The following is a 26572-nucleotide window of genomic DNA, read 5'->3' on the forward strand; positions in this document are numbered from 1 at the left end:
GTAGCTGGCATTTCTTGACTAAACACGTTCTCAAGAAAATCAGAGTTCAAATCAAAACAACAATAGAAATTAGAAATCGTTTCAGACATTTTAAAGTTGTTATAAAACACGTATCTGTGGTGGTATTGTTTAAACTGCCGAAGCACAGTCCCATCCTGAATTTCAGCCGCACACCACTGGACTGGAATGTAAGCAAAGACACATTCGAAACTAGTCCTGGTAAGTACGTTATCCCACTTATGTCCTTCATGTTATCCACACATTATCCCACTAAAATGGAATAGCAAAGATGCATCCCATGGTAGATATACCCACGTTTGTGGTATAAATTGTATGATACAAGAAACAAAATGGATTAGCATGTCATAGTAAGTCTCCCTTCAGATCATCAGTGTTAAATTACATATATTGACATACAGGGTGAGAAGGTGGTTATTCTCCATATTTTCTTGACAAACAAAAATATATATATTTTTGTATTTCTTTATTTAAGGGTATACCTGGAAAAGATGGGTTGGATGGCCTTCCTGGAAAGGATGGAGAAAAGGTAAGCTTTGTCTCTTTGATTTCAGCATGATTTGTAGTCTGGAATTGTTTTTCTCAGCAAAGCAGAGCTAAATAAACACATTTAGTCACTCAGAGGTGTGGAACGCATGGCTGAAGCACGGTTAGGCACTGAGAGGTGTGAAAGCAGGGCTGAAGCACGGTTAGGCACTGAGAGGTGTGAAAGCAGGGCTGAAGGCACGGTTAGGCACTGAGAGGTGTGAAAGCAGGGCTGAAGCACGGTTAGGCACTGAGAGGTGTGAAAGCAGGGCTGAAGCACGGTTAGGCACTGAGGGGTGTGAAAGCAGGGCTGAAGCACGGTTAGGCACTGAGAGGTGTGAAAGCAGGGCTGAAGCACGGTTAGGCACTGAGAGGTGTGAAAGCAGGGCCGAAGCACGGTTAGGCACTGAGAGGTGTGAAAGCAGGGCTGAAGCACGGTTAGGCACTGAGAGGTGTGAAAGCAGGGCCGAAGCATGGTTAGGCACTGAGAGGTGTGAAAGCAGGGCTGAAGCACGGTTAGGCACTGAGAGGTGTGAAAGCAGGGCTGAAGCACGGTTAGGCACTGAGAGGTGTGAAAGCAGGGCCTGATGGTTAGCATGAGGTTAGGCACATGGTTAGGCACTGAGAGGTGTGAAAGCAGGGCTGAAGCATGGTTAGGCACTGAGAGGTGTGAAAGCAGGGCTGAAGCACGGTTAGGCACTGAGAGGTGTGAAAGCAGGGCCGATGCATGGTTAGGCATTGAGAGGTGTGAAGGCAGGGCCGAAGCATGGTTAGGCACTGAGAGGTGTGAAGGCAGGGCCGAAGCATGGTTAGGCACTGAGAGGTGTGAAAGCAGGGCTGAAGCACGGTTAGGCACTGAGAGGTGTGAAAGCAAGGCTGAAGCACGGCTAGGACACAAGGGGACAATCAAGAAAAATCAGGAAACTTTTTTGTTTTATTTCAGCTTGCAGTATTCGTGCCAGAATCATAGATGCGCAATATTACACTAGTGTGCATATTTATTGGAACACCACTTTCCTTCTCTAGTTTTGATTTGTTGTGCATATGAAATCAAACCACTGGAACTGAAAATCTGGGAAAATTCATCAAAATAGTGATTGTCTAATTTAATTGGAGACTTCAATAGGCCACAGGTGCAATTAATTTAAAATAGTAAATGAAAAAGAGCACAGAGCCACACATGGTAAAATAGAAGTTGTTTAAGATGCCTAATTAAAGCACAGTATGATGTAACAGTTTAACACAGGAGCGCCTATTGTTTCTATAGCAGTGATTTCTGAGGATGCATTTAGGTATATAGAGGATATAAATGACACACTTTGCAGTGTTCTAATAAATGTGCACATTACTGTTTATGTTCATTATTATAAGCTTACATATTGTGTATGTATTGGTAGAGCGTTTATTAACATGTTTTTTACTGTTTCATATTTTTTTTTACAGGGTCCACAAGGAGAAAGAGGCCTGGATGGTTTACCTGGAAAGCCTGGTGCTCAGGTTGGTTCTAACAGCAATTATATACAAATACACATTTTTGTTTTGAATCTATATATAGGAGTTTGTTGTTTGTTTGTTTTTCTGTTGTTAAAAACAAACAAACAAACAAAAAAACCTAACGTCTTGTCCTCGTAAAGTGATAAATTCAGCACACAAAATGCAAAGCCAGGGATAAGAATCCCCTGGGGAATTGCAGCCAGTTTTTCCAAGCTCCTTTTCTTTCTCTGATCTTGTGTCTCTCCATATACAGGGTGACAGAGGTTCTGGTGGCCCTGAGGGCCCCCCAGGATTGAAGGTGGGTTCACTTGTGACACTTTATGACTGCCATTTCCAATGGCTTGCAACATTACTTATGCATGCAGGAATCCTGTCTGAGAGATGACCATTCTGTCTTCTTTCAGGGAGAGGCTGGTCCACCGGGTGTTCCAGGATTGACCGGGCTGAGAGGAGAGAAAGGAGAGCCAGTAAACGCTTTACTATTCACCAGCCTGTATTTACTGCATAGCGTTCATCTATTTGCAACTGGAAAAACATTAAGAATGTACCAATCACCATTAACATAAGTACTGTACATAAGGCCTACAGTACACTGTGGCATACTATAGAAGGCATTCAGTTAAACTGAAAAGGTTAACAAACTGCATAATATCCATATTGAAAAAAATTATTGTAGCCATTGATGTGAATGGCAGATTATGGTGAATTCTAAACAGTCTAATGCTTCAGGGGTATGTGAGTTTTTGCAGTGGTAAATTAAAACTGACCCATCTCTGTTTCAACAGGGTGACCATGGACGAGTTGGACCCCTGGGTCCAAAAGGTGACCGGGGAGACAAGGTAAGGGGGAAAACAACAGTACACTGAAAACGCAGCCGACTGCTAGATTGAATCAGAAACAACAGAGAATGACAGATAATGCACATGCTGATGTGAAGCAATATAGAAAATAAATAGGATATAAAGCACATTGTATTAAATAAAGTAACCATGAAGTTGAGACTGTTAACACGCTGGGTTTTTTTAGGGTGATGTCGGAGTGGCTGGTCCTCCTGGGGCCCCAGGAAATGTAAGTAAAACATTTTATAAAGTTTTACTTCACACACGCATAACAGAAGACTTAGCATCACATAGCTGTCGTTGGTCACAAGGAATAGCTGGTTGAGCAAAATCTAAATAACAAACAATTAATTAATCATAAAACAGTTGTATATAACGAGTCGCTAAGGAGTGAAGGTGGGTTGCCAAGGCTACTGCAGTCAACATAAAAACTACAATTTGGCAGCACGACTTGCTTATCAATTTTTTGCAATGGTCTGAGTTTGTTTTGAAAATAGAGTATTGCATACATTTGATGAAAACCATTGGATAGCAACTGGCGTTTGAGGTTAGAAAGTAGTACTTTATTGTTGCACAACCAAAGGAACTTTTGTAACCATGGCAATGTTTTTAGCATTTCGCACTAAAGAGCTGTGGAAAATGTAGTTTTCAGTTGGAAATAAAGCATACCTTTTAAAATTATACTTAATCAAAAAATCAATGAAAATTGCCAAGAAGTTTTAACAAGTGCTGGATTGTGAAGTGAGCTGGCTGCAATTAATCATAGATACCCAGTCCCGTCATACACTCTCCATGCTGTCTGCTACACATTCAGACTGGATGCCAGGCTATGTATTTTTGGTTTGTCTGTTTAGACATACAGTTAAAATGCACAACTAAGAAAAGAAGGTTGCATGGTCAACAAATGTTTATGTGTATAACACCATGCTGCTAGCCTGTTCAATCTGTTTATAAACAGCAATTAACAGAAACCGACTAACTGCAGTAGACACTTAACTGAACAGGACAGTTAACTGTTGGCTGAAAAATGATTAACAATGAATATCTGACCCAAATACCAAAGGTAGCACGTTATTTGCTGCTGTGCATTTAGACAGTAAAGGGGTTTAAAATCCTAGAGTCTGCTTATAGCAGTCAATGCACTTGCTTGGGGTTGGCATCTTAATCAGTACATCTCAGTAGATTTATATGTAGCCATTTACCTGAATGCTATGTTGTAATGCTGATTGAAAAATATACATTAGTGTCTGTCTTTCTTCAGGTTGCAACCGTGATTCCACAGCCTGGAACTCCAGTAAGAAGTCCTTTCATTAAACTCTTAAAGATTGAATGATATATTTTGGTGCTCAAAGATAATCTTCCCTTTTGCTGTTGAGAGAGATTCCACACAGTTAAATACACTACTAGGATTGAACTAAAGCATATCTATGTAATATGCTATTTCTTACTGCTGTACAGGATGTTTATTATGTCTTTCCTGCATCATTTTATAATATAATATTGATTAAGGACTAAACAGCTAGAAGAATATATCTCTCTACAGAAGCTGCATAAAGACATATATGTACATTTTGCTGACAGAGCCTGGCTTAGCACAGTAGACAGCTTGTTGTTCCGAACGAGAGAGTGAATCTTCTCTCTGTCACAAACACCTTTACTATGTTAAGGATGCTGACATATTTTCCAGGTGATTGTTCTGGGGGTAACCTCTTAGTTGCATTACCTAATATCTATGTTGTTTTCTCATCTCAGGGAGAACCTGGGCAGCAAGGAGATAAAGGAGATCAAGGACCACCAGGAGATCCAGTACGTAATGCTGGTCTTTAGGAAAAGAACGGAGGCATAATGAAATACAACTAAATTGCGTAGTTTATATGCTACTTTAAAAAAAGCAATTCAGGAAAATGACCTAGAGGTGGCAGCAAAGATCAATTATTTACACTTAACTACTAAGCTGTTCTGATTGGATACTCACTCTTATGGGTAACACTGGCATCCTTTATGTAACAAAAGTTAAACCTCTTTAATTCAAATGAATGATGGCTATTCAAAGCAAACTTATCAACTGTTATGCAGCTCTTTGTGTTGTGAGTATCTTTACCTTGTTCCCTTAAGTTAAGAGGGAAATGCCCTTCATTTATATATATATATATATATATATATATATATATATAGCATTTGTCGAATCGCCAGGACAAAATATCAATCCAAGGACACAACACAAATCTGTTGTCACGAGTAATCTCGATCCACAAATAAATCAAAAACAGTAATAATTTTTTGTCGTTCTGTAAACGAAAGACAGTGCGTTAAAATTGCAATTCTGTGTCTGGGTCTTCCTGCACTTGAAGGACACTCATGCATGTGAGTGGTCACTGGATCACATTATATATATATATATATATATATATATATATATATATTCTATATATATATATATAATATATATATATATATAATATTACAATCTGTTTGTATCTCATATGGCATAATCTATAAAATAAATCAATATATATATATATATATATATATATATATATATATATATATATATATATATATATATATATATATATATATATATATAACAGATGTAATTATAGAAAGTGTGATTTAAACCATCAATTTTTCTTAATAATTAAGTCACTCCTTACTGTGTCATTATAGCACAGTGAAGAAAATGTCCAAGGCTCATGTAAATGGAAGCTTTTAGAAAACCCAAAACTTGTTTTGGAAACGGAGCAGCAAACTTACAGCTATTTGTTAAACAGGGATGGATTTCCTAAAAACCAGCCTCTTCTTCTTTAGCTTTTTCAATACAATACGTGGCGTATAAGAGTATAACTCTCACAACACCTTTTTAATAGTCTCCAACAGTGCTAATGACTTGAGCGTTGGCCATTATTTAAGTGTTGAGTGTAAAGTGAAACACTTAACTCTTATTAGTTAACAGGGTGGCGAGTGATTTATGAGTGCAAACAAAGTATAAAACATGAATTTAAAATAATATATTCCATAAGATCTTTACTAAAGCATGGGATAGATGGGTAAATCTAAGATTCATGAAAACATTTTTTGAGATTAAAAAATGTTCCCTTTTTCCAAAAACATGGAGCTCCAGTTACCATTCAAACATATAGTATAACCGATCCAGAAGGAGAAAGAAATGTATTACTTTTCCTCTATTTCTGGCTTTTTCTCTTGTGAAAACAGATACAGTACACATTAACTGCTGTAGAAGTATTCACCCCAAAATCACAATCTTACTAAAAAGAAACTTGTCAGATATACAGCATAAATGTCTCAACATGGTTTCAGTTACATTAGGGAACATTTGAAGCTCTGGAAATGCTATTCATTAATAAAATCTATCGTCAAGTTAAAAGTGGCTGCAACTCATGTTATTAGTCAGCACTTGTGGTTGGTTTTGCGCTTTGATTTTTTAAAGTGTTTTGTAGTTCATACTGTAGACTGGTTGCTAGGTACTAAGAGCATTCTTCTCAAGAGAGAGAAAAACTCGAAATTCCAAGTTTATGCATAAGCATGACTTTTGAGCTTTTTTGCTTTTTATCTATTTTATAGGGTCCAAGGGGAGCTCCAGGTGAAGAAGGACTGAAGGGGCCACCAGGACCACCGGTAAGCACGATTCACATTTCAAAAATCCAAATGCCCAAATGACCTACCGTACAACTGTGATACCACTCCAGTACTATTAGACATGCTGCACACTGCTTGCCTTCTCCCTGTCGTTTACAACAGAGCAAAACATCCACACAAGACGACAAACCAGCTTAACATGACCAGTAGAGAACGAGAGAAGAGTTCCTTGAAGTCTCAGTCCAATTTATAGTCGGCAGGTGTCCGTATTCTAAATTCACTGATGCCTTTGTCAGTAACAAACCCCTTAGTTGAGGGTGTCCTGCAGGTTGAAGAGCTTAGTGTGGAAATCCTGTCATCATATCTGCTGGAAGAATGTGTGGGTCTTTAGATGACAGGGTGGGGATTTGAAACAGCGGTTTAATGCAGTACTTTCTGTACTTTCTCTACATTCTTTACATTATTTTATATGCTTTCTGTTCTTCTGTGTGAATAAATTGAGACTTTTAATCCACTTAGCAGCCATGTCATTTGGGTGGGAGGCAAGGGGCTGGATAAATAACCAGGATATAATGGATACAACTGCAGTTGTCAGTGTATGGCTTGTTACTGCACACAAACACCCACATTAGACTGCATGGAAACTGTTTCCAAGCTGACACTGCATTCCTACCAGTTGACCATCCATAGTATAGCAATAAATTACCCACAGGGTAGTCTTTTCTTGTCTGCACTGTCAGCATATCTTGTTATCATCTGATGGCCACTTTTGCTTAATCTCACAATTATCTGACATTAAAGGCAATGCTGATGCAAGATGACACCAGGATTTTAATTAATGCATTTGTTACCTCTTAATTATTGTTGTCCTTCCAGACGCTTCACGATATAGATTTCAGCTGTTAGAAAATACTCATTTCACAGTACTTCCCAAATCTACTTATCGCATGAATCCAGTTCTTTTGCAATTCAAGAATAAAGGGCTAAATATATTTTCAGTCAATCTTTTTATTAACGAAGCACTGTAAGAACCTCTTTGTTAACCACCCTGAAATGTAATTGGTATTGTATGATACATATTATATGGTACGGTATGATGCGTATTATATGGTAAGGTATGATGCATATTATATAGTATTATATGACGCATATTATATGGTATGATGCATATTATATGGTATAGTATGATGTATATAGCCCACATTATGTGATGCGTGTTTTGTTCCTTCAAAACAGGGTCCAAAAGGGGAGACAGGACTCAGAGGAGAGCCTGGAGTGAATGGAGACACAGTAAGTTAAAATCGTGGGAGCAGACATGCTTTAAAACAGCAGGAAACTCAACGACTATAGAATCTTCCTTCTCATCTTCAATTTGAATGTGGTTCCATTAACCACTAAGGTGTCAACCAAATGCTCTTTTTGAGTAGTTACAGTAGGATAGATACAAAAAAAATTCTACATTCAGGAATATTATCTGTATAGAAAAAGGATGAACTGAATTTGTTTTTGTTCCAGCGTTATTTAATGTTTTAATGTGCTCTGTGATGTCTTTTCCACAATAGGGACCACCTGGCCAAACAGGTCCACAAGGTCTACGTGGTTTACCAGGCAATGTGGTAGGTGCATACTGCAGCTCAGTGACATGTTCTGTTGATAGTGTGCATGCTGTTGGGCACCTAGTAATATTGCAGCTTGTAAGGTGATAAAATAAACACACAAGGTGGTGACAGATGTCTCTTTGCTGTTATGATTAAACTGGGAGTTTAAGAAGGAAGTCCCTTAAAAAAAAAATAATAATAATGACACTAATGTCTCCAGTTGGAAATAATAAATAAATGTTGTTAGGGTAAAATGTGGATCCAGTCTTTGTAATATGGAGTACTGTCTGTTAACAAATGTGCCCAAGCAAAAAATAATCGATGCCAGAGGATCGATGACAGTTTTTCTTTAAAAAAATAAACAGTTAAAATCATTAGATCCTCTCCAGTACCTTTTATGTTCATAAACACCATCATAAATCAATCAAAGACCTTCTCAAAATGGAGCGAGGGAACCAGTGGAGTACCACATGGATCAATATTAGGTCCTCTGCTCTGCCTAATCTGCATTAATTACTTATTCTGGTATAGTAAGCAAACTTGTTAAATTTGCAGACGACACAAAAATAGGAGGAATGGCAAAAGCTATTGCAGTAACAAAGCTCATTCACAATGATCTAGACAGCATTCAGAACTGGGCAGACACATGTCAAATGACATTTAATACAGAAAAGTGTAAGGTGCTGCACACAGGCAATACAAATGACCATCATAAATACCATATACTGAAATTGAAGAGTTTATGTTCACTCAGAAATATCTTTATCTAGACAATGTGAGGAAGCTATAAAAAGGGCCAACAAAATGCTCAGATATATAGTGAAAAGTGTTGAATTTAAATCAAGGGAAGTAATGTTAAAACTTTACAATGCATTAGTAAGAACTCATCTAGAATATTGTGTTCAGTTCTGGTCACCTCGCTACAAAAAGGATTTTGCTGCTCTAGAAAGAGTGCAAAGAAGAGTGACCAGAATTATTCTGGGTTTAAAAGGCATGTCATATGCAAACAGGCTAAAATAATTGAATCTATTAAATCTTGAACAAAGAAGACTATGTGATGATCTGATTCAAGCATTCAAAATCTTGAAAGGTATTGACAATGTCGACCCAGGGGACTTTTTCGACCTGAAAAAAGAAACAAGGACCAGGGGTCAGAAATGGAGATTAGACAAAGGGGCATTCAGAACAGAAAGTAGCAGGTACTTTTTTACATAGACAATTGTGAGGATCTGGAACCAACTCCCCTGTAATGCTGTTGAAGCTGACACCCAGGGATCAATAAGCTACTAACAACCAAACAAGCAAGATGGGCCGAACTTTCTTATGTTCTTATGTTATTAATACATGAGCTTTTTTACTGATGGGCTTATACTGCCATATCCAAGTCAGAAGAACTAATGCCCATTCAATAAATTACTATTTTAGTTTCCTATATTTTCTGTTCTTTAGGGTGTACCAGGGAAAGATGGTCAAGCTGGAGTAGATGGACAAAAAGGGGAAAAGGTAAGAAATACTCAGTTGTGTTTCGCTCGGTGGTCTGCTTTTTCCTCACTTCAACAGAATACACGTATTTACTTATATATATATATGGATTGCACATATTTATTTAAACGCATTTAATCAGGAATATGCAATTGAGATGTACAGTAACCTCTCAGTGTAAAAGTGTCCCGGATAAAACACAAAGGTAGTACAATATATAATGCATACATTTCATAAACACAAAAATGTACAAGAAAATAAAGCTCTTTAATAGACACACAATTAGCAATTACATACAGGCCTCAAATGTTCAGACATTTGGCTCACAAACTTGCTGTATACATAGACTCAGGCAAAGGGTTCCATTTTGAGGGGGCAAAAACAAAAGACCTTTCCTCCTGTTAGTCTTACAAGAATAAAGATATGTTTGTGGTTTATCACAACCTTAACTTAGTAATAAAATAAGCCACAGTAAGTGTAATTATCATCACCAGTCGTCATTATTCCTGATTCTCATGATGTTGCCTTTTGTCCGGCCCTTATTGGAAGGAACTGACACTTACTGTTAGATGAACCTCTGATATTAAGGTTAATCTCTGGTGTGCTTCTGCAGGGAGAGGCTGGTAAGGAAGGCAGGCAAGGCCCAGCTGGACCTCCAGGAGAGCCCGGGCCAGCTGGAATCCCAGGCTTACCAGGCAAGGGGAAGGACGGGGAGCCGGTGAGTCATCATTGAGTTCATACTGGTGCACAAGCTGCTTTATTCAACCCTGTGGATTCTAAAGCTGAGGGGACACAAAACCACTTTTTCAGGAACAGTGGCTTGAAACCTGGTTCCAGGAGAACAGGAGACCTAGTTTGAGGCAACTTTGCTGCATCAAACCCCAAGTCTCCCCTGGTGTACCCATTAGCATTAAGCATTAAGCACCCATTAGCAATCTAGCTGTGAAAAATAACCTTGGTATAATAACTTTTCAGCTTGAAATGAGTAGGTAAAGATTTCTGTGGCATTCTGAAGGCCAGGTCAGATTAAATTGATAATGTACACTTCCATCTAGGGAAAAGCCAGTAAGACATCACTGTAACACTTCCCTCAAAGACCCGCTACATGCTTGTACTGTATATTTACTAGGTACAATGTACTGTGAAGGGGCTTGCATGTTCACTGTCTGGCTTTCATGTGTCTGCAAACGGCATCAGTTTGTCTTGCCAAACTTCTGCATTCAATTTTCACTCAAATATTTTCCACTGTAATAACACACAGGTTATTTGTTTTTTTGGTGCAGAGTCTCAGTTTATTAGGAGGGTGTATGCTGTGTCTGCAGAAATGGTATTCATTATTTTATGCTTTTTGAAATAACAGGGAGAGCCTGGAATACGTGGATTGCCTGGACCCCAGGGGCCGAAGGTAAGACCATTAAAACCTGCAGAAGCAGACAAACTCCTAAATTATTACTGGCTGGAAGGCATCTATATTTAGCTTTTGACCCTGATATTTTGTATTTATATTAGAGTAAGTGTTTTTATGGTCATTTTTCATACCCACTCAGGTGTAGTGGTTAAAACAATGACCCTTTTATAATGAGGTGGTATAAAATGTACACACCTGCTTGGAGTGTCCAAGTGTGTATCACCAGGACACCACACGATACAAGTGTTGCCATTTCAATAGAGTTCAGTCTAACTCTCCTTTAGGGGGATTCTGGGTCCCCTGGGATGCGTGGACTTCCTGGAGATCGAGGTCCGTCTGGGACTGGGTTACCTGGGCAACCGGTAAGAACTCTATAATATCCTTGAGACTTTAATGGCTTGTCAGTTTAAAGGTGTGAATTTGTCAAAAAACATATTCTTGCATTAAATCTGTGCTCTATGCTTCATTCAAAAAAGCATTTTGAGTGAGGTGGGGTTCTATTACCTAGAACACCTGCAGTGAATGTACTGCTGAGGGGAAACCATGTATTGTACTTGTAACAGGGCGGATCTTGAGTGCGAACCTGTGACCCTGCGCACCTCAAATGAGCGTTTTAACCACAGTGCAAAAGAGCCGGGCTCTGCATTCGTGGTTGTAGAGCTTTAACCCTCATCTCATCTCATCATTCCATAAGGGCAGTGTGTCACACAGCACTTCCCCATATATACTGTTATGTTAGAATAAATCAGAATTGCACGGATGTTTGTTTTGAAGATTTTAAATAGAGCACAGGTTTGATTGGATTTCAGGGTTTAGCTAAATGTAGTGACACACTACAATTCTGCCACAGCAAGGATGACTCTTGCAGTTTATACAATGTGTTGATTTTCTGTTGTCTCCAGTAACACCAGTGAAATGTAATCAGTTTGCAATGCATCCTTTATCCAAGTCCTAGCATAGTTTTTTTAAATGTAATTATATATTATTATTATTAATAATAATAATAATAATAATAATAATAATAATAATAATAATAATAATAATAATAATAATAATAATAACAATAATAATAATAATTCTACGGCTTTAGGGAACACCAGGAGCAGCAGGAGAAAAAGGACCCCAGGTAAGCAATCTGATGTCAAGTTAGTTTATGAAATATGAATAAGGATATACATTGTGTATACCCAGCCTCAATTAATCACAGCTCCAACCTGAATGATATCTTAATAAATATGCAAACCAACACCTGCTTGTTATATTATAAAAATGCATCGGATTCTAGTATCAATCTTTTGTTCATCAAATGTGTCAAATAACATTCATATTTAGATGGTAAGATTATAGTATAGAAAGCAGAACAAGTCCAGTAAATTTAACCTAACATGTATTATTATCGTCTAGTAGATCTCATATTTCTTTCAAAAAGGTGCACACATTATGTTAAATATGTGTTTTCATTTTAATGGTATTTTTTCATTAAAAAAATGATGCAAATCTTTTTATCGCACTCTTTTCAACACCGCATTTCCCATCAGAAAATGTAGATGACATTGGAAATGCCTGAGTTGCTTCTGGGAGTTCTTGCAAACTGAAAAACAATTCAGAATGCTTAGTTATTTTATACTGTGACTCTTCCTGAGCCTCCTCTCTCTCTCTCTCTCTCTCTCTCTCTCTCTCTCTCTCTCTCTCTCTCTCTCTCTCTCTCTCTCTCTCTCTATATATATATATATATATATATATATATATATATATATATATATATATATATATAGTTTTTCATGTATGTATTTCTGAAGAATAATTGGAATAACTTTAAAAAAATTTAAACCTTCAGTGATCGCCACTCCCCTGTGTGTGTATTTTGTTGCGTGTTGTGTGTTAATGTTGGTGTATAGTCATTGTTGCATGGGATATAAATGGGTTTGTGTAACACAAGTGATTTTAAATATATAGTTGTATTTAGGCACAGGGACTGCACAATCACTTCACGTGCAGATAAAGTAGGTAATAATATGTGAGCACAGGATTGCTCGTTCAAGTGCAGAGATTCAGTGAATGATTAATTAGTAATTGAATCTCGGCACAGCTGTATATATAGAGGCAAGAATCACTCACTCAGGGTTGTGTGTTCAGGCAATCCCGTGCTCACATATTATTACATAGTTTATCTGCATGTGAAGTGCTTGTGCAGTCCCTGTGCCTAAATACAACTATATATTTAAAATCACTTGTGTTACACAAACCCATTTATATCCCATGCAACAATACTATACACCAACATTAACACACCACACGCAACACATAACACAAAATCCACACATGGGTGGGGCACACTGCTACATCACCCCATGAAAGAACATCATGCAATTGCAAGGATTTTAACACTAGCTGTAGACTCCTCTCTGTGCAAGGATTTTAACACTACCTGTACAGACTCTTCTCTGTGCAAGGATTTTAACACTATCTGTACAAACTCTTCTCTGTGCAAGGATTTTAACACTATCTGTACAGCCTCTTCTCTGTGCAAGGATTTTAACACTATCTGTACAGCCTCTTCTCTGTGCAAGGATTTTAACACTACCTGTACAGACTCTTCTCTGTGCAAGGATTTTAACACTATCTGTACAGCCTCTTCTCTATGCAAGGATTTTAACACTATCTGTACAGCCTCTTCTCTGTGCAAGGATTTTAACACTACCTGTACAGACTCTTCTCTGTGCAAGGATTTTAACACTATCTGTACAGACTCCTCTCTGTGCAAGGATTTTAACACTATCTGTACAGACTCTTCTCTGTGCAAGGATTTTAACACTATCTGTACAGACTCTTCTCTGTGCAAGGATTTTAACACTACCTGTACAGACTCTTCTCTGTGCAAGGATTTTAACACTACCTGTACAGACTCTTCTCTGTGCAAGGATTTTAACACTATCTGTACAGACTCTTCTCTGTGCAAGGATTTTAACACTATCTGTACAGACTCTTCTCTGTGCAAGGATTTTAACACTACTTGTACAGACTCTTCTCTGTGTAAGGATTTTAATGCTATCTGTACAGACTCTTCTATCGACACAAGTCTATTTTATTATTGTTTACAGCACCTTCCTATTATACAACACACCTTGGTATGTGTGAGCTGATATACTGTAATTGTGCCTTTCAGGGCCCAAGAGGTGTACCTGGAGTAGCTGGTCCCCAAGGTCCGCCTGGGCATAATGTAAGTACAAACCATGAAGCAATTAACATATAAGAGAGCATATGAAGTTGAGGTTGTTAACAAGCTCGCTGGCATGTCTTACTGTGTGGATTAACCCAGATTGATTCACACAATACAACAATCAGTTTAATACTGATCATTTATTCGACTTACAGAACAGCATGTAATACGAAGAGGCATAGTGACCAATTTAATCTCTTTATACTCTGGTCTAACAAAGGAGCTTTAAATAATAAGCTTTTTTATACCTAACTTGTAGTTGCATCATTCTTCAACAATTCCTTCTGTTTGTAACTATTGTCCAGCACAGCTTGATATTCTCTCCTATCTTCTTGTATCTTCTCTCTCTTGCTCACAATCCATGCATTTGACACACAAACATGCGCACACACACACACAAACAAACACCCACTGACACACACACACACACACACACAAACAAACACCCACTGACACACACCCATTGACACACACCCACACCCACTGACACACACACACACACACACACACATATACACACAAACACACATAAACAAACACCCACTGACACACACACACCCGCTGACACACATACCCGCTGACACACATCCATTGACACACACACACACACCCACTGACACACACACATACCCACACACTTGTAAGAAATAATGAAACTGATAAACAATATTAGTTTTGTCAACTATATATGGTTATTGGTATAGCGTAGAATAGACAATTGTATTGAACAGAGTTGTGACACTCTGGGCTGCAGTGAGATTGATAGAACTAAGCCCTGGACAATGCATTCACTTTAGTTTTGTAGATTCCAAAACACACCCTTTTAATGAAGTTATTTATGACCCCTCCTCACTATACCTGTGCACTCATGGCAAGATTCCAAGCCTGACAAACATTCCTTTGCATCTGTTATCTCTGAGATTCTCCCATCCCCTTATGCAACCAAGGAGAGCAGAAGAGAACCCTTCACAAATACCCATAAATGGACCCTGCATTCCACAATATCCCACCTAAACTCTGTGCTCAATATCTCTCCATTGAAAGTATCATACATTCCAAATATTCTAATATGAATAGGGACTATCAAATTTCCTTACAGTCCTCAACTCAAAAACCCAAAATAAGACTCCCAGCTTCTTTGTTCAATTTGTAACAGAAAACAACATATTATAAAAGACTAATCAGTTCTAACACAAAAACGATTACAAAATTCCTCACACCCTGCTAATAAGATATATTACTACAAGAGATTACAAGACTCAGACTTTGGTATAGAAGTGTACAAGACCCTGACAATACAGCATACCCAAATAAGGAATGTGTTTCCTTATCAGTAGCTTTCCACAAGCTTACCTTTACCTTGAATTAGAAAATACACAGACAAAGCAGAGCAACAAATCAAATAGAAACACAATACAGAAACAACCTCACCTTGCAACAAGATGGAGTGGGCAAGGCAAGGTTACAGTATGTCCTGAATGCCAGTGTAAACCCCCATTTGAAGAACATCTATTTTGTGTAACAGGGTTTACCTGGAAGGCCAGGTGACAGAGGAGTTCCTGGGGAGCCGGTATGTGCCACTTTGAATTATTTTACTTCAGTTCATTAGATATTTCAGCAACATGTCTCAGTATTCAAAGTGGGACTTTGATAATCCCCAAACCTTATGGAAATCTGTGCCTATGGTGCACAATGATAAGTTCTAGTGTTATTGAATCTGTATGTAGTGGTACACAATGATAACAGCTAGTATTCTTTTATCACAGGGTTCAGCAGCTCAGATCTCTCAAAAGGAACTTGGAGTCCTTCTTAAGGTAAGGAACATACAGTATGAAGTTTATATAGTATATATATATATATATATATATATATATATATATACACATACATACATACATACACACACACATAATTACTGTAGTGCAGCTAATGCTGTTTTGTAGCATGTTTGTTGAAGTTTTTATTAGATTTAACATTTGTTTTAATAGTTTTTATTATACTTTTTGTACCAGTTTTTTTTTTTTTTTTTTTACAGTTGAATGTGTATTTACCTTTTGAGTAGCCCAATTCAATTATGTTTGAGAGCCAGTTGGTCAATTATAAGTAATGTATTCTTTTTCATGTAGGGGTTTATTTAATGCTTGGTTGTTTGTATTGAGTGTTAGCAGTAGTGAATTAGAAAAGCACAAAACATTCTTTATTTCAATGATTATTTGGCATTATAATCCACAAATGAATTCTCATAAAACACATGCACTGTATAGCTAGCATGCACTGTGTGATGCAGTGCCGTGTGTTCTGCTTCCTGTAGTGATCGATGTTGCTCCTCTCTTCCAGGATGTGTGCACTAATTGCCCACCTGGACCTCCTGGGATGCCAGGTCTCCCAGGGTTCAAAGGTGACAAAGGACTGACAGGTCCACCTGGAAAAGATGGGAATAATGGGAACCAGGTATGAATAGCACAAGCATGCATCGTCTTTCAATCAACGCAATCAATGACTGGTCAGGATTACACTGCTTGCGGAGAGTTTCAAGTCATGCAATAAAGTATATTTTGTATTTTGTATAATAACTCTCTGTTGCTCAAGTATTCCTACTGTCTGCCATTACCTTTATTTATTATTGTTTCATTCATGTCAATGCCTGTAACTGTAGCAACACCAGGCCCCTCTAACCATAATTATGTTGTTCTTTCAGCTGTGTTTCATATTCTTAGCATCTTTCACTTTTTCTGTACTGCCTGGTCTGTTGGTTTTGGTATATATCATATTGGTGGCTATATATTTGCCATCCATTAAAACAACTTATACTGTACAATTCAGGAGCCTCCATGCTTTTCCCTTATTGATCTGTGATTTAGTTCAAGCTCAAGTTCAATATACACAGGAAATGAAAATGGAACGTTACTACCCATTCTGTGCTCTTTACAGTTTTATAAAGCATGTGCTGTACTTGTAACAAATTGGAGTACAAACGCTTCCTTCTCAATGCTTTAACATATTCATTGTCTTCTAATGGCAGGGGCCCCCTGGGCCTCCTGGTCCTATAGGTCCACGTGGGATGGACGGGATGAAGGCAAGTATTTATATAATAGATATGAAGTTAGGTGTTGTGAAGTTCATTGTCACATACAAAGGAAACAGTGAGAGAGGTCAGAGAGTGCAGTGGAGAGTTTATAGGTTCATACAAGCCTATTAATGACACATACTGAGAGGGTTGTGCCTTTATAATCGCATCGTGTTTTAACTATGGCAGTTAGTGAAGCCAGAGGACAGAAGAAAGCAATCACTTAGGAAACAACAACAACAAGATGAGCAGTGAAATAAGGAACCAGGATCTGTAAACAGTATATTATACTAATGATAATTCTAGTTTTATAATAACCTTGCATTAACGTGTATCATAACTTTTAAATGCATCAGAACGTTAACAAGTATCGGTGCAGGGACTGTAATTTACAAACAGTTGCAGTTGTATTTAATGCAGTTTAACGGCAGTTTTACTTTAGTATGAAATGGGCTAAGACCTCCAGAACCCAATTCATTCATCATGTACAAGTTCCTGTTCCTACATCAACACATCTTCACTCCACCATTCATTCAGTTAGGACGACTGTGTATCCATTCTAGTGGCACACTGTAATGTCTGCATCCTGGTTCAATGTAAGCAGCACACACAAGAGGATGGAAGAGTTTTACAATGTGTTTCTCAACAGGGAGGCAGAGGAGACCGAGGGGCTGCAGGTGAAGCTGGAGAAAAAGGCGAGAAGGTAAACAGAACGCAATAATAACAAACATATCGGTACGTTGGCATGGGGGAATGATAAAGGTCTTGTTTCTGCCTACATTCATTTTAAATGAAAAAGGAATTTCTGATTTGCAGGGCATCTGTAATAGTCCATTGTGTGAACCATGACTCATTTCCCACCTTCTGATCCCCCTCATTAAAAAGAATACCTGAAATACCACTTAGCTTGTAGCATCAATAAGTAGTCAAGCCAAGTCTATCCCTGTAAAAGAAACCATATATCATGCACACCTAATAAATGTATAATTGGGTAAAGGAATATTGGATACAAACTGTATATTGGGAACAAACTGTGAAGTTCATATTTCTTAAAGCTGTCTCAGTTTATTCCTATAACAAGTTCACGTCAAGACCAGGACCACTTAAGTGATGTCACCGACTACATTGAATACATGAGCAGATTGATAGTGGACTGTCTCGTGTTAGTTTTATAGCACCTGTTTGTGACGCTGATACCCCCCTGCTTCAGGAATGGTAGACACACACACACACACACACACACACACCTGGACTGGTTCCTACAGTACACTCAGTTGAGGGATGGTAGACACACATACATACACACACACACCTGGACTGGGTTCCTACAGTACACTCAGTTGAGGAATGGTAGACACACATGCACACACCTGGACTGGGTTCCTGCTCAACACTCAGCTTCTTTACACATTGTGTATTTACTCCCAGAGCTAGTACAGGATATAAACAGGTCTCTGCAATCATGTACAGTAAAGTCAATAAGTCTTGTTATTCTGGATGTGTCCATGCAAATGAAAATGTATGCCATTTCATTTCACAAGTTATATCATTTCATTCCACAAGGCATTATGCTTGTTTACCCAGCATTTTACACTAATATACTGTACATGTATATATGTACAATCCATGTTGAGATTGGTAGTTTAGAGTTGTGCACGTTTATCTACCAAGCAACTGTGTTTCAGCAGCTAAAGTGTAAACTTATATACAATACTTCAGTACAGTAGTTGGAAGTGTTATACTTCTATTTAGCAATACAATTGTGTTTCAAAAGGTAAAGTCTTGTGATTTTTTTTTCTAAGATGTTTTATTTTTGTTGTTGACGTTTTATTTTAATTTTTTTTAGGGAATCCCAGGAGCACCTGGCTATCCTGGAGCAGCTGGCTTAGCAGGGCAGCCTGTAAGTATTGACCCAGGAAAAATGGTGCCTGTGCATTTATTAAATAAACTTTGCAAGTTTTAATTATCACCGGACAGCTAAGCCTTTTACCGGTCACCAAAACATATACAGTATACTGTACCTTCTCTCTGTTCCCAGCTCCCTGCTAGTCTCCCCTTAATGGAGTTTCAAGATCTCCTTTTATTTCCTGTGGCTGTTCCCAGTTAACCCAATCATCTTGTTTGTTTATGTCTGTGTCATGTCTGTGGTGAAGAGTCTACGCGTATTGCTCAGATCTGCCTCCATTTTTTTTCGGCTTCTATAGGCCTCAGTCAGCCATTGAAAGCTTTTCTCGGCTATTTCCAGAGAAAAAACTACTATAGACCTGTGCTTGATGTCTTTTTGATGATGTCAGACAGAGTCCAACATTGGACCGGAAAGGGTTAACTGCCCCTCGGGAAGATTATTGCTACCTCAGCCTGTGGCTTCGGGCACTATAGCCCCCTGTCAGTAACAACAGTCTTCCCTTGGGTCAATAATTTTCCATATACATACATTTACATTTACATTTCTCTTGTGTTCTGTAAAATCGATTCCCTAAAATAAGTATATGCTGATTAAATTGCTAATGCTTTATTTCAATGGCCAGTGTTGCATGGGTATAAAGTAACCCGTAATATTGCCAGAGCTGTTCTTCATGTTTTGTTGATGCACTTGGTTTATCCTGTTTTGTTTCAGTCATCACACACTGGTGAAAACTCCCCTAATGGATGTTAGGAATGCCACATTTATTTTGTGTGGAATTTCAGACTGATGTATTTATGAGGCTCTTACAAAGGTTATTATGGTAACACCAGATGGACTTCGATATTAGACATGTTCCTGAAAGATCGAAGCTACAGTACAGGTGTGCTTTATACTGCTGACTTTTCGAATGTCATCAGGGTGTGGAAGATAAAATCTAAAATGATAGACAGTACAAAGTGACTCTTAATAACAAGGGGTATAAATTAGATAACTCAGATATTCCATACACCTACCAAGAGACAATACTGTGACTCTTAATAACAAGGGGTATAAATTAGATAACTCAGATATTCCATACACCTACCAAGAGACAGTACTGTGACTCTTAATAACAAGGGGTATAAATTAGGGAATTTGGATATTCCATACACCTACCAAGAGACAGTACTGTGACTCTAAATAACAAGGGGTATAAATTAGGGAATTTGGATATTCCATACACCTACCAAGAGACAGTACTCTGACTCTTAATAACAAGGGGTATAAATTAGGGAATTTGGATATTCCATACACCTACCAAGAGACAGTACTGTGACTCTAAATAACAAGGGGTATAAATTAGGGAATTCGGATATTCCATACACCTACCAAGAGACAGTACTGTGACTCTTAATAACAAGGGGTATAAATTAGATAACTCAGATATTCCATACACCTACCAAGAGACAATACTGTGACTCTTAATAACAAGGGGTATAAATTAGGGAGTTAATCTTGACGCTTTATTAATAACAATTGAATCACAATTATAATTCATTCATTCCACACTTATTCAAATTAAGCGTTGACTGAGTAAATGAATGCTCAGTTTAGGTAGAGCACAGTAATAACAGGACAAGGAATAAAGCAGTGTGAGATGTTTAAGATGTTGATATGGCAATAACAGGACAAGGATGAAAGCAGTGTGAGATGTTTAAGATGTTGATATGGCAATAACAGGACAAGGAATAAAGCAGTGTGAGATGTTTAAGGTGTTGATATGGTAACAACAGGACAAGGAATAAAGCAGTGTGAGATGTTTAAAGTGTTGATATGGTAACAACAGGACAAGGATGAAAGCAGTGTGAGATGTTTAAGGTGTTGATATGGTAACAACAGGACAAGGAATAAAGCAGTGTGAGATGTTTAAGGTGTTGATATGGCAATAACAGGACAAGGAATAAAGCAGTGTGAGATGTTTAAGATGTTGATATGGCAATAACAGGACAAGGATGAAAGCAGTGTGAGATGTTTAAGATGTTGATATGGCAATAACAGGACAAGGATGAAAGCAGTGTGAGATGTTTAAGGTGTTGATATGGTAACAACAGGACAAGGAATAAAGCAGTGTGAGATGTTTAAGATGTTGATATGGCAATAACAGGACAAGGATGAAAGCAGTGTGAGATGTTTAAGATGCTGATATGGCTATAACAGGACAAGGATGAAAGCAGTGTGAGATGTTTAAGATGCTGATATGGCTATAACAGGACAAGGATGAAAGCAGTGTGAGATGTTTAAGATGTTGATATGGTATTTGTTCACTAGATTGAAAAGGAATACATGAAATGAGCTACATAAGGTTTTTTTTTTTTTTTTTTTTTTTTAGAAATTTAGTGCAGGCTTCAGTTCTGTTCCATTTTGTTATTCTGCTTTTGTTATTACAGTAAGTACTGCCCTGAGGCTAACAGCATGCTGGCAAGTCACACAAACTCAATGAGCCATGCTGCCTCCTCTTGTTCCAAGCATTTCTTATGTTCTTGCTTGACAGTACATACAATAAGAGTCGAGTATCAAATCTCATTTCAAGTAGAGGCGGAAGGAACTTTGTGGTTGATATGAGATGCATTGCATACATAGATTTACAGCACAGTTTAATAGAGCGATGGCAGTAAGTACTGATGAATGTACTTTTGACACTCATTTATCATAACCCTGATAGTCTGAATTAACCTAAACTCAGAACTGAGAATATATTGTCTTTCTGTACCTCCAACGACCCCTGAGTCAATTCAAGATGTGTCCATCTTAAGATGAGTATTTAGAAATAAAACAATGAAATGTGACCGTCACTTTTTTTCCCTTTAGGGCTTAGATGGAATCCCAGGGGCTGTAGGTCCACCCGGAGCCCCAGGAGAGAAGGTATGGCAATCAGGTTTCTGTACATTTGTCTAGAAGATATCATATATCACCTTCATACCTATTGTTTCATATGGCTTGGACGCATCTGTCCCCTACCTTCTGAAAAGGTACAAGTGAAGGAGCTGCTTTCTCAGTCTGTCCCCATGGCAAAGAATCCTGAGTGGGTCAGACGATAGCCTAGTGGTTGCCTTGTCCAGCCGTATCTCTGCTCTGCTAAAGCTGATTGGTTGTGTTCATTAGAGGTCAATAAGATCAAAGCAGCTGTTGAGTAGCTTGTATTAATGGTTTGCTAAACAATTCAAAAACAAACAATGGAATAACTAATGGATCTGTTTGACAGGGTAAAGAGGGGCTAAGAGGAATACAGGGTCCGCCAGGACTGCCCGGGCTGATGGTAGGTAGAGAAAATGCATGCTTTCTAAGACTTTGGTTCAATTGAAACAGAGGTGCTCCTTTCTGTGGAAAGGACCACTTTTGCAGTAAATTACATCTCCTACCATACTGTATACAGCCAATATGTATTAGCAGATTAATTGTAGTCCATCTTGATGTGTTAGATTTTCTAAGATGGACTTGATAAGATACCATTCAGTGTTGGGTTTTTTTTTACTCCACTGTGACGTAAAAGCAACCACAATTTTCGTTGTGTACATGTGGGTATATATATATATATATATAGATATATATATATATTATATGTTATTATTATATACACAAGCAACTAAAGTTATGTTTTATGTTGTTTTTTTTTTTTTAAAGGGAATGACAGGAAAGAATGGAAAAGATGGGCAACCAGGGGAGACTGGGGAAGCGGTAGGAATCTGCCTGATTAAATATAGTTTCTCTTCTCACTTGTTTTTTCATTGCACTGAAGGGTTCTTGGGGTTTGGCAGCAATGCAGTTACCAAGGTTTTTAGGGTTATGGTTGAAGTCTTTATGTGACACTTGGTTTGAAATGCTATGTTTACTAAATAACAAAAAACGCGGTTGCTAGCACATACTGTATATTTCAATTCAGATTACATGTTTGCTTTCCTTGGAAGGTAACCTTTGTTTGTTTTTTATGTTATTTCCAGGGTAAACAGGGTGAGCCAGGGCTACCAGGCAGAGATGGATTCAGAGGTGTTCCTGTAAGTGCCAGATTTAAATAACTAATTAACAAAATGAAGAAGAAAAGTAATTGATAAACTAAAAAGGCTTACTATTTTAATGATTATATAAACAGTTGAACCCCTATTATCCGGGTCACCGTATTAACTGAATCACCGCTTTCCACCTTGCCGGCAACAGCACCCACCCGAAAATGCAGTAAATCTTCCTGTCTGCTTCATTGCAATGGTTTCATTTTGCATCGTAATAACGTTGTGCCTTTTCAGTGCTGCAAAATGGCTTCAACTACCTCAGGAAGCAATAAAAACGTGGTTGTGAGGCGAGAGTGTATTAAATGGAATGTCCAGACAGTAATTTATGTGTACAGAAATAAAATAATTTATTTTTATTATCTATACACAACAAAATAATTAAATAACAAAAGAAAACAAAACGGCGTGAGGGAGGGAATGCAGGGGTGAAATCCCCAAAACAGATCGTGAGAACTCGTCTTTAATCGTCTTCGTGGCGAACCAGACATAAACAAAAAAAAAGACAAAAGAAATGTTAGTATTTTCAAAAATCCTGCTGCACCAAACTAGTATCTCCCTCCACCCGTTACTCCGCCTAGTCAGTGGAACACCAATCCTCAACTGACAAGTGTCATTATCCTTCACTTGACTCCAGTGGCTGGAATTTTTACATACTCGTACTTCTGCCCCTCACCAAGGTGCCGCCCCTCAAAAAGATGACTTTTGTCATGGTCACGAGATCTTGGTAAGGGAAGTCCCGAGTTGGTTTGATGCCATCTACTGTTGGGAGGCTGAATCACAGACCGAAATCCCTTTGACTCATCACAGTGGTGTACTAATTTTATCAAATTAAAGTAGAGATTTTAGATAAAATAAAGGAGAGTCACTACGGTCTGGGAAAGAGCATGGTGTCTGACATTAAATGCAATGCTGAGCAAATTATGAAATATAGTATGACTAACTCAGTTGATTCTGCTAGTGGGCCATCATCACGAAGACCATGAAACAAGCCAATGAGGCTAATCTTAATGAAAGAGGGAAGGGATCTTAATGAAAGAGGAAAGGAATACCTATCAGCAGCCCTTTGCTATGTGAGAAGCTAAGAACTTAAATCGAACTTTGGGAGGGGATGAAAGTTTCATTTTAAAAACAGCTTACAATCACCGGGGAAAAGCTGTCTGCCGCTTTGGGGATTATTGCTGACCTATAAAAAAATATTTAAAAAAACATATTACAGATGAGCACAACTTGTCACTGGAACAAGTTTATAATTGTGATGAGACAGGTTTGTATTGGAAGATGTCATCTAAGTCACTTGCTTCGAGAATGGAGAGGTCAGCACCTGGCTACAAACACAGCAAAGAATGTTAAACTGTTCTGGCATGTGCCAGTGGTGCACACAATCTCCCTTTAATAGTCATTGGCAAAGCAAAGAATCCACGTGTGTTTAAAAATGTAAACTGGAATTCTTTGTCTGTTAACTACAAATCACAGGGCAAAGCATGGATGGACAGTGCTCTGTGTCATGGTTGTTTTTTCATACATTTGTACTGATTGTAAGGAGTCATCTAAATGAAAACAGCATCTAAGCAAAAGCTGAGATGACAGATTGCTTGCCTTACAAGACGGTATGATCTTCAATTTATTTCTGCCTTGAATGTAATGTCCCTTGTGCAGCCTATGGCCCAAAGATTGCTGGAGAGTCTAAAACGACACCAATGTCAGATGAAGCATCTGAGAAGAGACTTGGGAGAGTGACGTTGCAGCTGCCGCAACAGCATTGGCAGCCTAAGAAGAGTCATGTTCATTTGTTAATCTCGACAAGCTTCCTGGCTGCATAGAAGTTGACAAAGATGACGAATATTGGCTACAAAATGATGCAGCTGACCCTGGACTTCAGTTAGTGGATGATTCAACAATCATACGTCAGTGCTCCAAAGATTCCAATAGTGAAGATACTGCTTCAGTGGGAAACCTCTTCTTACAGTACTTGGAGCAGCAGCCTGATAAAGAACCCAACGAGCTGCTGTTGATGAAGTTGCTACACAGCAGTCTGATACAGACCCCAACGGAGGCGTGTAGTCTCCTGCCGGTGAAGGTGGCGGTGGCAGAGGCAGCTCCTCCTGGTGGAGGTGGCGGAGGCATGTAGTCTCCTGGCGACGGAAGTGGGAGCGGCGTGTAGTCTACCCTTATTACAGGGGACTGGTGCGGCTCTCCCTCACTTGCAGGGGACTGGTGCGGCTCTCCCTCACTTGCAGGGGAAGGTGATGGAGGCAGAGGAAGCACCTGCTCTTCTCCTCCAGGTGGTGATGGTAGGGGAAGTGATACCAGCAGGCACCCTCTGCTGGTGGAGATGGGGACAGCAGGCATTCTTCCTCTGCTGGTGGAGATGGGGTCAGCAGGCATTCTTCCTCTGCTGGTGGAGATGGGGTCAGCAGGCATTCTTCCTCTGCTGGCGGAGGTGGCAACAGCAGTCTTTCGGGCTTTGGTTTCCCGCAATCCCCCGTCTGGGTGCTGGACGCTCACGGTCCCCCCGTCTGGGTGCTGGATGCACACAGTCCCCCGTCTGGGCACTGGATGCTCATGGTCCCCCTTCTGGGCACTGGACACACGGGCTCCTCCCACACAGACATTACTTCTGCCTCTGTATATTGTGTGGGGCAGATGGCCAACGTGTACCCTTATGCCCCACAGCCAGGGCACAGCTCCGCCGCGAGGTTCTTTAAAAAAAACTCCCAACTGTCATCCCCAACCTCCTCCTGCTGTTCCTGCAGCTGCTGCTGCAGATTTCTTCTGCCCCTTCTTCTCCTCACCTTCCTCACCTGGGCTCGTTCCTCCTCCTCCTCTTGGAAAGGGCAGACAGTCACCACGTGCCCGTACAGTCCGCAGGCAAGGCACCAGCCTTGGTCCTCCAGACCACTGAGGAGCTCCTCCAGGTTCATGCAGCCATCTCTCCAGCCTTCCTCGTCTGCGTCTAGGAGGCTCTGGTAATCCCACGATGACACCACATGTCACAAAGATGGCTGTAGTGGGTGACGTCAGACCAGAACCAAAAACCAGGAAATAAACAACAAAGAGGTGGGGTATGGTGCAACTGAACGATTGTTATCACTCAGTATTTAATAACGAAACAGACAGAAAATAAAAGGTTGAAAGACAAACAAGACACAGGACATGGCATTCGTAGCCAAAACAGAAAGACAAACAAAACGGACTACACAGACAAAACACTTTGAGCCTGTATTTTAACTATTAACTATTCTTATTACCTCAGTCTCCAATCCAGTTCTCCGCTCATCGAACACACAACCCCGAGTGAGTGAAAACATGCAGCTTTTAGGCAGCTGTACCAAGACTCGATTGCTAATCAATCATTCAGTTGGAGTCGCGGTACAA

At 39.1% G+C, this 26572-nt stretch overlaps 1 protein-coding gene across 1 annotated transcript in view; it reads left to right on the forward strand.

Moving 5' to 3' along the window:
* The window catches only part of LOC121315184 (collagen alpha-1(XXII) chain-like), a 107901-nt gene that overhangs the window by 66485 nt on the left and 14844 nt on the right, over positions 1-26572 (forward strand). Inside the window, exons 27-53 of the mRNA XM_041249234.1 lie at positions 494-547; positions 1987-2040; positions 2291-2335; positions 2442-2504; positions 2823-2876; positions 3064-3105; positions 4138-4170; positions 4629-4682; positions 6459-6512; positions 7710-7763; positions 8036-8089; positions 9521-9574; positions 10167-10271; positions 10914-10958; positions 11246-11323; positions 12052-12087; positions 14128-14181; positions 15707-15751; positions 15948-15995; positions 16519-16632; positions 17204-17257; positions 17898-17951; positions 19095-19148; positions 22002-22055; positions 22396-22449; positions 22815-22868; positions 23132-23185. Of these exons, the coding sequence (XP_041105168.1) occupies positions 494-547; positions 1987-2040; positions 2291-2335; positions 2442-2504; positions 2823-2876; positions 3064-3105; positions 4138-4170; positions 4629-4682; positions 6459-6512; positions 7710-7763; positions 8036-8089; positions 9521-9574; positions 10167-10271; positions 10914-10958; positions 11246-11323; positions 12052-12087; positions 14128-14181; positions 15707-15751; positions 15948-15995; positions 16519-16632; positions 17204-17257; positions 17898-17951; positions 19095-19148; positions 22002-22055; positions 22396-22449; positions 22815-22868; positions 23132-23185 (1518 nt within the window). The remainder of the gene's footprint in view (positions 1-493; positions 548-1986; positions 2041-2290; positions 2336-2441; positions 2505-2822; positions 2877-3063; positions 3106-4137; positions 4171-4628; positions 4683-6458; positions 6513-7709; positions 7764-8035; positions 8090-9520; positions 9575-10166; positions 10272-10913; positions 10959-11245; positions 11324-12051; positions 12088-14127; positions 14182-15706; positions 15752-15947; positions 15996-16518; positions 16633-17203; positions 17258-17897; positions 17952-19094; positions 19149-22001; positions 22056-22395; positions 22450-22814; positions 22869-23131; positions 23186-26572) is intronic.

This window comes from Polyodon spathula, chromosome 4 (genome assembly GCF_017654505.1).
Source record: "Polyodon spathula isolate WHYD16114869_AA chromosome 4, ASM1765450v1, whole genome shotgun sequence".
NCBI lineage: Eukaryota > Metazoa > Chordata > Actinopteri > Acipenseriformes > Polyodontidae > Polyodon > Polyodon spathula.